Source organism: Phalacrocorax aristotelis, chromosome 1 (genome assembly GCF_949628215.1).
Source record: "Phalacrocorax aristotelis chromosome 1, bGulAri2.1, whole genome shotgun sequence".
Lineage (NCBI taxonomy): Eukaryota > Metazoa > Chordata > Aves > Suliformes > Phalacrocoracidae > Phalacrocorax > Phalacrocorax aristotelis.
The window spans coordinates 113,873,647-113,887,372 of record NC_134276.1 but is presented as its reverse complement, the minus strand read 5'-3'; the positions used below and the strand labels follow the sequence as shown (position 1 = coordinate 113,887,372).

At 35.9% G+C, this 13,726-nt stretch overlaps 1 protein-coding gene across 3 annotated transcripts in view; it reads left to right on the top strand.

Annotated features, from left to right (window-relative positions):
• The window catches only part of GBE1 (1,4-alpha-glucan branching enzyme 1), a 176,263-nt gene that overhangs the window by 139,397 nt on the left and 23,140 nt on the right, over positions 1–13,726 (top strand). For all 3 annotated transcript variants that reach the window (XM_075102255.1, XM_075102234.1, XM_075102244.1), the window contains 2 exons: positions 6,100–6,284; positions 7,395–7,525. In XM_075102255.1, the coding sequence (XP_074958356.1) occupies positions 6,100–6,284; positions 7,395–7,525 (316 nt within the window). The remainder of the gene's footprint in view (positions 1–6,099; positions 6,285–7,394; positions 7,526–13,726) is intronic.

The following is a 13,726-nucleotide window of genomic DNA, read 5'->3' as shown; positions in this document are numbered from 1 at the left end:
TTGAAAGGTTTTGAGTTTTATTCAAACCAATTGTAGACAGATAAGTGAAGGGAGGAGGGTCATGTGAAGAATCTCCAGGATCATGACAGGCAGGTCTCCTCCAACCCAGCTGTGGTCCCAAACTCTTTGAATCCGTAAGTGGTTTCTCTGTGACCCAGTTTTGTTTTTTAATGTAAAAGTATCAAAAGAAGAGAGAGAGATCATATTGACCCAATTAAGGTTTTGCCAGAGCTGATATCCCCAACACACAAATCGTATTTTACAAAACAGTCTTGTACAGGTTTCACAACTACCAGTAGTTAACAAAAACCAAAAAGCTGTGGTTCATATATCTAGGGATATCATTCTGAAAATTAATTTCAGGTTGTCTTGAAGGTTTTTTATTGTGATTTTGTTTTTTTGTTAAATTCATCTTCAACAATTAATCCTAGAATTTTGAAGAAATTGCAGTTAGTTTTGCAGTTTGATACTTACGATGTTGGGGAGGACCACCATCACCATTTTCTTTAGGGTATCTCAGGGCAGAGGGGGAGGCTTAAAGCATCAGTACAAGACTGTTCACTGTTTAAAAGCTTGGATATTGAAATGATAGGTGGGACATTTGAAAGTAGTACCTGCCTATGCTAACTGTGTGAAAATGTAGTACAGCATTCCATGTTAGCTTTATGCATAAAATATAGTCTGTAAGAAGAGGAGGGAAAAAAAGGAAAACAAAACCTGTCATGTCCTAGAAATGATTGCAGGCTGGTGGACTGTGTTAAGAGGAAGCATCGTTGCTTCTTCTGTTCTTTGGTCCTTTTCTAGGTATCTGCTTTTGGCTGCTGTTGGAAACAGGCAACTAAATGGACATTTAGTTCAGATTCGATAAGGTTTACTGGTATATTAAGAAATAGGACTGGAATGTCATACCTGAGTAGTATTAAAGCCATACTTCCAAACAGTTTGCTGTGATAACAGTTGAGATTGAGAAGTACTAAAGAACAAAAATTCATTGTAACAGAAGCCTTCATTTAGTGCTGTATAAATTAAATCAGTGTTATTCTAATAGAAGAACAAGAAACTACATTTCTAGATAAACTGAAGGATTTCTTCTTGGAGCAACAAGTCAGACATCCCAGGGAATTCCTTAGAATTTCATTCTGTAGCTGGTTGGTTCTTTTAGTCAGCTACTGTGGACAGAGTACTGTACCCTTGGTGTGACCTAGGGTAACCATTTTAAGGATTCAATACTTCCCTATGTCTTCGTTACATTAGAGGCATTCTTGTCTTTTTTCATGACTGTATCACACCAGAGGAGATGCATTCTTTGATCTTTTAATACAGACAAGGTTAAGCATCTCGTCTCTCTTCTGCCCTAGGAGATATGGAAGATGTAAGTTTCAAAACAAGTACGATGTTTATCCTGATTTTTGTCTTGTCTTAAGAGATTGGAAGGAGAAAATATCTGATATTTTCAGAAAATGAGAAAAATACTTTTCTCACAGAACTGACTTTGCCAATACCTTTCTTTTTACCACTTCCTTATATATGATATTTCCTCTAGCCTGTGTTCTATGCAGGAATTACAATATAATTGTTTGCCTGAGTTGGATTTTGTTAGTCTTTTGGGAGCCAATATGTCATCGAAACCAGTGCTAGAAAGATTAAAAAAATATGAAGGTCTCCAAGTCATCTAACCCAAGTGTTTCAACAGGGGTCCATTTGGAATTTCACTTTATTATATTGTTGCATGGATGACAAGATTAAATGAATGCTTGTAATGAAGGTCATTCTCTCGTAATTTGAAGGCAGTATGGAGCTTATTATTTGATTTTGGTAGTATGAATGTTCAGTTCAATTACTGAAGGGGCTGAAGAAGATTCAGTACAAACACGAGTAAATACAAAATATCAGAATTGCTTAATATCCAAGAGCTTCACACCTGGGGAAAATGAGAATTAATTGTTTGAAATGTTTGTTTTTTGAAATAAGGATACATATCATAATCTATCTAGATCTGATTTACACTGATTCTAATTATAATCTGTAGATTGTTGCATTGTCATCATTGTTCACTTAAGGTAGTGAAGTTAAATTCAAATCAGTTACAGCTCCTGGATGAGTTGATTATCTGGCTTGTATAAATTGGCATAACTCCACCTAATTTGATAGAAATATGTTAAGGTGGGACTGCTGAAATTCTGTCCCAATGTGTCCAGTGTCCAGCTCGTCAGCTTTAAATAGGATCATTTTATAGTATTTAGATCATTTAAAAACTTTTTCAGCCTTATACACTTAATTAAACTTCTTACCTTTGGTTTATCAGATAAACCACTTACTTTAACTGCTCTTAAAGTACTTCATGTCATACTTAATTAAAAATACAAACAAACCAAAATAACAGGCATCTCTTGACACACTACCTGCTGCATCTTTTAAATATGCCTTCAGTTCTGCTTAGCCTTGATTCTTCGAGAGAATTGCTAGTAAAGATGTCTAAACAAGAGATATCAAGAAAACTTTATTGACCTGTGGGGCACAGCTTCTAAGTAATCATCATCAGCATAACTACTTCGTGGTGAAAATGCATTTCTAGCCTAATAAACAACTGTGATATAAATTTTCATTACAGTAATAGAAAGTTAATTTAGTTGTTGGAATTGTGATCTTGAAATCTGGTATATAGTAAAGTTGTCCAACATGCACAATACGTAGGAAATAGCAAACTTGAATTAATTTCTAGATAAAATTAGTATGCATTGCACTTCAATGATTTGTCTTTGTTTTGTTTCTCTAATCAGAATTTCAGTTAATTTCGGCTTTGTTCTCTGCCTCCCCCACATTAGTTTCGTTGTCTTGATTTGCATCATTTTTAGCAACTGGCTTCTTGTCAATCTGTAGTTTGGACCTTTACATCAAACAGCAAATTAATTACAGGAAAAGAAGTCCCAATAGTACTTCTGTGCTTTTAGACGCTTTCACAATTATCAAGAACTGAATGTTGCCGATTCTTGTCAGAAATGAGAAGTGAAACATGGGAAAGGGGGCAACGCATGCTTCACGGGTACCATTAGTTACCTCTAGAAGTAAGTGTTGGTCAGCTACCTTTACCTTCCCTTTCCTTGACCTTCTCCTCATTTGTTATAAAGATAAATTAGGAAAAAAAGCAATTTAAAAAAAAGTAGTATGAGATGCGGGTTTTGTTAAAGTATGCCTAGCCTTAATATGTCTCAAGTGCAGAAGCACTCCTGGGAGTTGATTGGGAGGCCTGCTTGCATCCTAAATGTTATTTTTCCCTATACCACATCTGAAAAACCTAACCAGAAAAGCCTACTTGAATTTTTTCTGTCATAATTTATGATCTTCTATTTTTCTTTCTATAAAGAGATATCAAGAGACCCTTTTACAATCACACAACGTGTACAGAAGGCTCACAAGTATATTTTCCAGAAGATGCCCGTAGAAACAGCCATTTAAAGTGCAAGCAGTCAGTGTTTAGACCCTCAACATGCTTTTAGTCTTCAATCAAATTGCTGCAGTGTTTTAAATCACCTTTTTTCTTAATGGGCATTAATAATGGTTAGGAAATTACTATTGCTTTTTTTATTTTGCTGCACAAAAACAACCCAGCAAAATGCGCTGTTGAAGCAACACTGGTTACTGTGGTGGGGAAGTAGACAAAGCAAGAGGAGGTGCAGGAGTTGGTATATGGTGTAAACATGAAGGAAATGTACTCTACTTATGGTGAAATACTCTATTGAAATGATGGGCTAGTTTAGTCTAATTTATTCGCTATCTTCTATTGCTTATTTCCCTTGTTTTGATGATTTTCTTTAACAAATAGGTACAATTTCCTTGGCTATCTTTTCAAGATGCATATCGTCTCTGGCTTTCTGATGTTTTTTGCTGTCTTTAACTGAGCCATCTCATGTAGCCTCTCTTTTCAGTAGTTCACAGATCATGAAAGAATACCTTGCCCAGCTCTTAAGAGAATATTGAATTTGGTTAGATACAGTGTCTGTTTTGTAGCAATATCTTTCCTCATTTTCCATACCGTATTGTTGGCACCGTTTAAGAGCTCAGTCCAGCATTATTCCAAGGTCATTTTCAAAGTCCTGCTGTGATTCTCATTCTTTTATATTTGTCTCTAGTTTTGAGCTGAATATGAACTTCAGCAGTTTAGCTTTTGAACGGGAAATTTAATTTACAACTTGTCAGTTCGTTTACAAAACGTATACCACTGTGAAGGATTCTTCTAAATATATACGCAGCCTTTCTCTTTTGTTCTCTCTTCATTTCTTTGTTCCTGTGAAGCATGGAAAACACAAAAATCACTTCAAAAATCTAAATTCATAGCTGCCACTGCTGACCATATCCTCTGGGCCTTCTAGGCTGCACAGGCTGTGTGAGACAGCAGATGGTGGCTGCACATGCAGGGGATCCGTCCAGGAAACAAAACTTGCCTTCTCTCAGCATCGCTGCCCTTTGTCTGCCCACAAGACTCCAGTTTATTGACAAAACTTGAGTAACTGCTTGTAGAAATGTTCGCATCTTTTCTTTTAATGTAAACCCTCTTAAATTTTATCATGTTGCTTTCCATACATATTTCAAGGTGCGCCAGTTGCTGTCTCTGTTTTATGGTGAATAAGTGTAATCTCTGAAAAGTTTGTGATGAGTCAACTATTGTAGGCTTTGAAATGTGTGTTTAACTTTCAAGCTACTTAATGCATTTTAATACTGTGTAAAATGGATAGTCCAAAGTGACTGCGAGTCTGATAGGCAGTGGTTTATAGCATGAGTGAGAAACATTAAGTCCCTTTCAATTTGTGTCAGACTGTAATAATGGCAGTATATAAAACAAGAAAAGTTTGCATGTATGAAAGTCATTCAAAATACTGAGTCCCAAATGAGGTCTTGCTATGAATTTTCAGCTTTGAAAGCTGAGACTTGCTTCAGGGATTCTACATAAGAGAAGCTAAGCTTTTCTTACTTGATTAAATTGCAACTTTTTTTTTTCCTGTGCTTTCTACTGGAGTGTGATCTAAGTCTGAACAAACCTATTCCTTGTCTTAAAGTGAAGTCTGTTCAGTACTTGTGTGGGCTAGATAATCAAGATGAGACTGACAAGCTGGAGAAGCATTAGTGCTATAGAAAACCAAATTGAAGTACCGTGGTGTTTGCACATGCTCAAAGGACCTGAACAGGTGGACATACAGAGGAACCCAGAGCTGGAACGTGCTTCATCCCAGCCTGAAAAGTGTCTCTGGTGCTTGTGACACCGTATTTTGAGTTTGGAAAAGGAGCTCCCCTTGCAAGGTGGCTGAATTGGCACATGCTGTTAGATCCCTGAGTTTTCACACCCCTTAAGTCCCTTGTTTTCAGTATCAAATGCTGAAATAATCATCATTAAGCACTGTGCTTCACTCACTTTAATCTAGCCCTCTACGAGAACTAGGATGTCATTTTGAATTTTTCTAGGAGGTGAGGAACCAGGCATTCAATTCACCTTTTTTAATAGGTATTTTTACAATGCTGGAAACAGTCATGACAGTATTTATAGTCAGGATAAAAAACTTTAACAATTTTTTTTTAAAGTGCATCCAGCTGATCTTTTGATTGTTTTGAAGTTTAATTGATAAAATAGGTGATTTCTACCTCTGTGGTTATAGAAGTTAACAGTGTGAATGGTATTGCTGATTTCTGCTAAGTAGACTCTAAAACGATGAGTTTATACTTCTACAGAGATAGTTTTAGGTTTCATAGTGACCCTAAAATTTGTATTCTGGTTGACTGACTTTCTGTTGCTCTTATTATCAGATGGGAATGAGGAATTTTTAACCATGGCATGATAGCATAGAGGTTATAATACATTCACCACTTTATACTTCCCCTGGAGTCCATGGATATTTTGCTCTGCTAGTTTTATCGGCCAAACAGACCTGTTAACAAGCATGAATGTTCTGAGAAAGATCTTTAGTAATGACCAATTTTGTATGCAGAATTATTCTTTAGACTTTAAAACTTATGGAAAGGGAATATACTTTAATGTATCTTACTTCTGTGGTTCTAGGGTATTTTTAGCACATGATTTCACAGATCCTTAATATTTTTTAAATACAGGTAACGAATTTGGGCATCCAGAATGGCTTGACTTCCCCAGAAAAGGCAATAATGAGAGCTACCACTATGCCAGGAGACAATTTAATCTTACTGAGGATCATCTTCTTCGCTATAGATTCCTAAATACATTTGATAGGGATATGAATAAATTGGAGGAAAGATTTGGCTGGCTTGCATCACCCCCGGTAAGCTGTATATACTAAATGATAAGTTTTTAGTCACCAGTTGGGTACGTGTTCGGAATAACAACAATACCAAATTTGCATGCAGAAATTTTAAACAGCACTTTATTATGCACTGCGTAATCCCCCACCATGTATTTCAAGTTGTCAAAACATGTCACTGAAATATCTTCCACAGGTAATAGAAATCTAAGACAGCCTTCTTTCAGCTTCATAGCAAGCTTTTTTCCTATTATTTTTGCTATTTTTATTTAGTAACTGCAGATTGGATAAAGCAGGCTATAAAATTGTCTGTAATCCAATCCAAGGATTGCTTTGGGAAAGTGTAAATTGGTCTGATGATTTACTTTATATAAATAATTACTCTGTTACTGAGAAAACACTTTCAGCAGAGTATAGTGTAAGTTACAGTCTCCCGGTCTTCAACCTGTCACTTCTGCATTTGCCTTTTTTGCCTAAATATTGCACTGTACTTTTTATCAAAGCAACTCAATTATTATACTTTCTCAGTGTTTAATTATTTCATACTAGTCATAATCCACTTTTTAAGTTTTTTTAAAAAAATTAATGTCTAATTATTTATTAATGCTTTAGCAAATAGAACAAAGGTGATATGTGCAGAAGTTTAATGTGGCTTATCAAAGCTATTTCTCACACAGATTTAAAAAAACCAAACAAACAAAAAACATATCCAGTGCTTCATTTTCTAAATTACTAATAGATGTGATGCTGATCCCTATAAAAAGGAGATTGAAGACTTGATTTGATAAAAGGAGTCCATTTTTTTGCTAAAGGGAAGTGTGATAAGATCACATTACGAATCTTTGAGCAAGAATTTTTCAAGTGCTCTATACCTAACATGCTTCTAGCTTTTCAATTTTAGATTGCCTTATAAAAAGTAAGCTATGTTTTAGTAATCAAAAATGTTATGTGGCATTACGTAGGTAAACAATTTCAATTTGCGTGTTAATGCCCTTATATATGTTGCTTGCATCTTTGACTGTTTTACTTGAAATTAGGTACAGAAGCAGTGGGGTTCTAATTTGTTAATTCATTTAGAAATGAAATGTTTTATAGTATTGTTTTGGTTTGTTTTGTTTTTTTCTTGTCTAGGCCTTTGTGAGTGAAAAGCATGAATCCAACAAGGTCATAGCATTTGAGAGAGCAGGTCTCATCTTTATTTTCAACTTCCATCCCTGTCAAAGTTACGTGGACTACAGAGTGGGTATTGAAACTCCAGGAAAATATCCTTTTCTTTACTGTTTTGCTTGTACAGAAAATCTTTAGAAGTTGAAAACTAATTTTATTTCTGTTTTCTAATATGAATGCAAACTGCAGTTAAAAAGTAAGAAACCACTTACTTGTCATCAGTACAATCCTGTTTTAATTCTTAGTGTATAGCAAAAAACTAATTCAGAAATTATTTTGTAGAAGCCAAAAGTAAAAATCACAGTTTAAAGACTGCACATTAAAGTTTCCTTGTGATGTCTTGTTTTTTGGAATTATGTTGAGGCATGGAAAAGCAAGTAACTCCTACTTCTTAAATAAACTACGGAAAGTGACCACAGTAAGATGAGGCTGTGCATGCAGTCGCACAGGACAATGCATTAGTTTACAACCTTCCTGATGAAGGTTTACAATTTCTGTTTTATAACTGCGTGGCCTGAGAATGTGCTCTTAGCTCAGCTGAGCAGTATATGATTACTCTCGAGTAATTGGCTGGTTTTGCATGTGTCCAAAATCTTAGCATTGAAGGAGATGCAAAAAATTAATTCCAACTTGCCAGAGGAATTTAGTTTGCCCATATTCAGTTTGTTTCAAGTCTTTTGACAAACAGTGTAGTGAATCTTGCTGTGTCAGCAGTTTAAAGCACTGCGGTTCAGTTTTGGCCTACTGTCTTTTTATTCAGTGGCAATTTAAAAAAAAACTACTGCCATTTTTCGGTTGCTTTAGTTCGATGTATTACTCTAACTCCTGAGCACTGCTGAATTGACCCACAGGGTCTCAGGAACTTTGGAGCTTTCTTCTGCTGCCTCTATGCTGCTACTGGGACTCTTGGAAAAGGAGGAAATCAAAATGGAGCAGTAAATTGGAGTAGTGAAAGCTTAATCTGGTGTTGTAAGACATACCAATACTTGACTGCCATATGCTTTAGGTAATCACCTGTTTAAGTTATGCTACTGCACTTCATCTGTCTTGTATTAAATTCTTTGAGTTCTGCAGATGGAAAAAGGTGTAAGTTCAATGTTAAGGACTGCAACATGTAACAGAATTAGCATGAGGTTTTTTGCTCTGATACTTACACAGATACAATTAAATCAAAACGACATTTTGTTGTTCACTTTCTGTCTTTTTTTCAAAGATGCTAGAGGTTCAATTATCAGAAATGCTTAAGAAATAGTTTAAAAAATCTCACTCTTAATAACTTATATATCACTTATTTTCCCTTTTCCATAGCACATCTTCATCAGGCTTGTATTTAATTACGATTATGTATGATGCTGTTTTCCTAACTTCATTTTCTGGTTTGTGCTAAATTAATTAAATACCTTGGCATTGTTTTTCTGAGTGTGTAAATGCCCTGCACACATTGTTACAAATACTCTACTCCTTGGCACTTACAGCTAAGAAGGGGGTAAGCTGTGCTTAGGCATTTTTGAAACTATTTGGGCTTGCTTTGTTTTTATGGAAATATTTTTGTGACCAGTTTGTTGACTAAATATTTAATATTAGCAGCCTTTTGATTTTTCTGTGCTCTACATTTTTGGTTTTTTCAGAAACATTTCATGTATCTATTTTACACCACCAGAATCTCCTTTTTCCTTATAAATTAGGCATTAACTATTTGGATAGAACCCTGAACACATTGCTTCTGTTTCAGATGAGACTTCTCGTACAGTAGCTTTTCTGAAGCAAATTGTGAAATCTTCATTTCACTGGTTTTACTTTGCAACTCAAGGCACTGTTGGGTTTCAGTAAGTTGATCTATTGATAGTTCACTCTGGGCATTGAAACAGCTTTCTGCTGTATCTTGGCCAGAAACTGTCATTGCTAATTGTTTGGTTTTCGTTTGGTTTGGTTTTTTTTTTTAAATGTAAGCAGAAACTCATTGGAAAATGCTATTCACTTAGAGGAAGATGATCAGGGATGTTTTGCATCCTTTATGTTTATTTTGGCTCAAGGTAAGTTATACTGAAACTTAATAACAAGTCAAGTGTGTTCAAAACAAGTGCTATAAGCAAGACATACATGTGATGTTTCATATTTGCAGTTTATAATATGCATTTTTAATATGTTAGTGTCAGTACACATCGTTGTCTTTTAAATGTGTACAATATAATTTTGTTTACATCATATATTAGACAGTTTAAATTTAAAAGAGCCACATTAGCTCTTTGTTTGCTAACCTAAAGTTTTTACTGATAATGGAACTGCCAGTTACCAACAGTGTATTTGCTTTTATTAAGGTGCTCTGTCTGACTAACTCCTCTTGCCCCAAGCAAACAGTGGATTTTGTGGTTCTCTGTTGTCTGTGTGTGACCTCTGCCTCTGGCAGGAGCAGAGAGCTCTAAATGCTGCCACTGCTCTTACTTCTCTGTGAAACACAGTGCACCTTCACCTCTGCTGAGAGCTTTGTTCATTTTGGTAAGGAAGCATCTGTCCCATTTTACGGTATCGTACTGTTTGCAGCTCTGAGAGGAAGTAGTTCTCTCAATTTAGTGTTCTCACATGGGAATCGCAAATGTAGAATCTTCGCATAAATCACCTTTTCAACAACCTTCCCCTATTCATTTTATTCTGTGTCAGTTCAATGCGTGAACCAGGGGAAGTTCCTGACAATCCTCTGGTAGGGAACTGTTGCCAACTGGCTCTCAGCCTGATTTAACCTTGGATTTTTAAGTTTGGAAGTAGGAACCTTCTCCTCCTTCCAGTATCTCGCATTCTGAAGATGCAAATCATTCTGAATAATAAATACATGTACTTAAGCAGATGTATCAGAAGAGTTTGTGCAAGTTCTGGTTCACAAAGCTGGCCTGAAATGATCTTCAGGTTTCAAAAGCTGCAGTGTTTTGCGTGATTGGCCCTCAAGGTAAACACAGCAGTGTTTCTTATGTCAGAATAAAAAACCTCTTCTCAGTTGAAGAAGGCATGTCATAAAGACACTTTGCTAGAAGTATGTGTATGTGTGTTTGAACAAATAATTTAGCTGCCCCAAATTTGTCATTTTAGCTTAAAAGCGGATTGAATAGATCTTCATTATACTAACCTGAAACAAAATTTAGGAAGTTGCAGAAGCTTCTGTTGATTGTTGAAATAAAAGTCATAATGTTTCTTCTTAAACTGTTGTGTATAAAGAGGAGAAAACAACAAAGGAGCGAGAAGGAAAAAGCACGTTTAACTTAGGTCAGAATCTTTTGATCTGGCTCGTAAGAATATTTTTTTGCTTTTCTCTTTGGCCTTTGAAATAAAAATCTTATTTATGTTAAGATGTCTTTTTATATGGGAAGTTTATTTATCCGTATTTAACGGGTGCTCACCCAAGGCCATCACATGGAATGAATCGTTGGGACTTCTTTTCTAAAGGAAGTGCTTTTAACTGTATGCATTCAATAAGATAACATGCCCTGATGCCTACACCATAAAAATCTCACTTCCTTTTAGTGCCTCTTGCTAGCAAAGTCCTTGGACAATAAGATGTCCATAAACACCTTGAACATACCTAAACTTCTCATTTCTGTTCTGTCTAGGAGAAAGCTAAGCAGCACTGTATCTGCCAATTGCGTTCTCAGTATCTTTTTGTTGACAATAAGACAGAAGCTCTCCGTTATCCCATTCTCTCTGTAGAAGTTTGCTTCTAACCCAAGGAAAGCCCTGGAGTTAAAGAACTACCACCAAGTATATCAGAGAATAGCTGGTGTGCAGTGCACTTGCAGGCTCGTCGTCATAATCGTTTATTTTCAGGAAGCTTCATCTTAAACTAGACATGCCTAATACTTAGGCATTGGAACTGAGAAGATGCAGATAGTCACTGAAACATGTCTCTGAAACCAAGCTCAAAAGCAGAATCATGTTACAGCAGTTTCTTAAGCATCCTCTACTTAGCAGAGTGGTGTTAAGTGACTGCAAATTTGAGATATTGCAGCATGTGGTGGAAAAGGTAACTAAAATTGCCTCACTTCTTACAGGTGAGGAGCCCATCTGGTAACATACCTGAGCAGCTATACATGACAACGGCTTAGTGATGTATATTACTACAATATACTGACATGCCAAAGCCTATCAGTATTGTGTTTGTAGCAGCACACCCTAAATATTCCATATTCTGTTCATAATCTCTGGCTGCAAGATCAAACAGCAAAAGCTTGCACGTGGGCAGCAGTGCTGTTCAGATTTGGATCTACTTATTTTATGTAGTGTTGGTAACTATGTAACTGTTAGCAGTAAACAGGGGCTAACTTATGCTATTTCTGTAATGATACTAAGACTGGTAAAAGTGAACCAGTGCAAAAGAGAAAAGATGGCATGATTTCCAGAGCATGAATGAGATAGAGGCTTTTGGTACTTCAAGGAGGATTTGGCTTTATTCTTAGAACTGAAATTTAAGGATATCAAGTATTTCATCAACCATGCAAGTCCATAGTAAGTCCAATTCAATAAGTCCAGTTCATCTCCACCTAACAAAGAGAGATACAAATTATGTGCGTTTATTTCTTTTAGACATGCTAAGTCTTCCTTGGCTGAGATTTCTGAAGTATTAATCAAGAATAGCTGGCTTGAACAATACTTTGCATCAGCTTTAAAAGCAACAAAAAAAAAATCATTAAGCTTTCTTACTGCAGCTTTGTCTCTTAGAGTAGTCAAACATTTATAGTATAGAAACAATTCAGAACTGTTTACGGTACAGGTTTTCAAATGAAACGTATCCCAGAGTTAACAACCACTATTACCATCCTATTCTACTTGTTTTCAGCTTCGCTTCTTCTGCCCTGCCAACATCCAGCAGGCTCAGTTTTAGTATCTGTTTTCTTGAAATATGTCGGGGTGTTTTAATGTTGACTAGCTTTCTTTCTAACTCTTGTCCTGCGATTAGAGCCATGAATTTTATGTATAGTTTTGTAATGGAGCTGTTTAACCTGGGATTTAAAAAAAAGAAAGTGTCCTATAATTAGGAGATTTGGTCACATGTGACATTAAATCTTCAGAACAACTTCTCCACTTTAAAAGAAATTCTTTACAATCCCTTTGGAACTTGCAAATGAAGCAGAAGTACTTAAAAAACAGGAGTTTGTTGTTACTCTGTTTGGGTTTTTTTGAAGAAATCGGTGGGTTTTTACTTTGATTCTCTGAGGCAGTTACTGAATAAGCCTGAAGAGTAAATTGCCACAATATATTGATTGCATTACTTTAATAAAAAGTTTATCTGAATGATGTTGGGAATTTTGGGAAATACGATAATCCTTTTACTACCCAGGTTTAAGTCTTAGTGGGTTGAATTAGTCAAATTAGTGCATGTAACACTTGTAATTAAATTTGCCTTTATTAAGTGGATGGCTTTGGCAGTATACTGTAGTAATGTATATCACTAAGCTGTTGTCATGTATTGCTGCTCAGATACGTTACCAGATATGTTAAAAGTGCTTCCTACCTGTCTGGCCTACATTTTTGTAGGTGTTCCTCTGTTCTGATCTCATTGAAAAGATCATTCTTTTTTCAGCTGTTCTTTATTTGTAGGTTGTTGGCATAGCAAACCTTACCGAACTTTTATAAGAGAAGTGGTAGCCAGTAGACATTACATTCCTTCTGGTCCCACTTGGTTTGGAAAATCTTTTCCTGAACAGTCAGACAGTAAAAGCTATATGAAGAGTCATAGCCAGCTTGGAGTCAGTTTTTCCTTCCCTTTTATTCTGCAGTATTCTCTCTTGACTTACTTCCCTTGATGTTGGGTTGCTCCATTCTACATCTTGTTCTCCTAAGATGGCGTACCCTAGTGTTGAGACATTCAAGGACTGAGACCTTAATTTTATATGTGAGCCTGAAAGTCCATAGATGTTGTTGAGCAATAGAATCACTACTAGCTTATTTGTTTGTATCTTGACATTTCATGTTGTCATGTAATTCTAAAGTGCAAGAAGGGAAAAAAAATCATGGCATGAAATTATTACTTCATTGTGTAAAAATACTGCCGTTTTTACATGACAAAACATACCAAAGCGTTGTAATGCTAGAGTGAATGAATACCAGTTGTACGCTTACTGTTGGCCTGAATTTAGGGTGCATAAAGACGTTTGAAGTCAGAGCTGTCCATAAGAAAACAGCTAGATAAGACATGAGGTATCACAAATACTGTCATCAAAATGCTGCAAAAATATACTTTTTAAAAAAATCATTAACTCAGGCTTTTGACGTTTGCAGCCTGCACCTAGAGCTTCTAATGAGCAAATAAG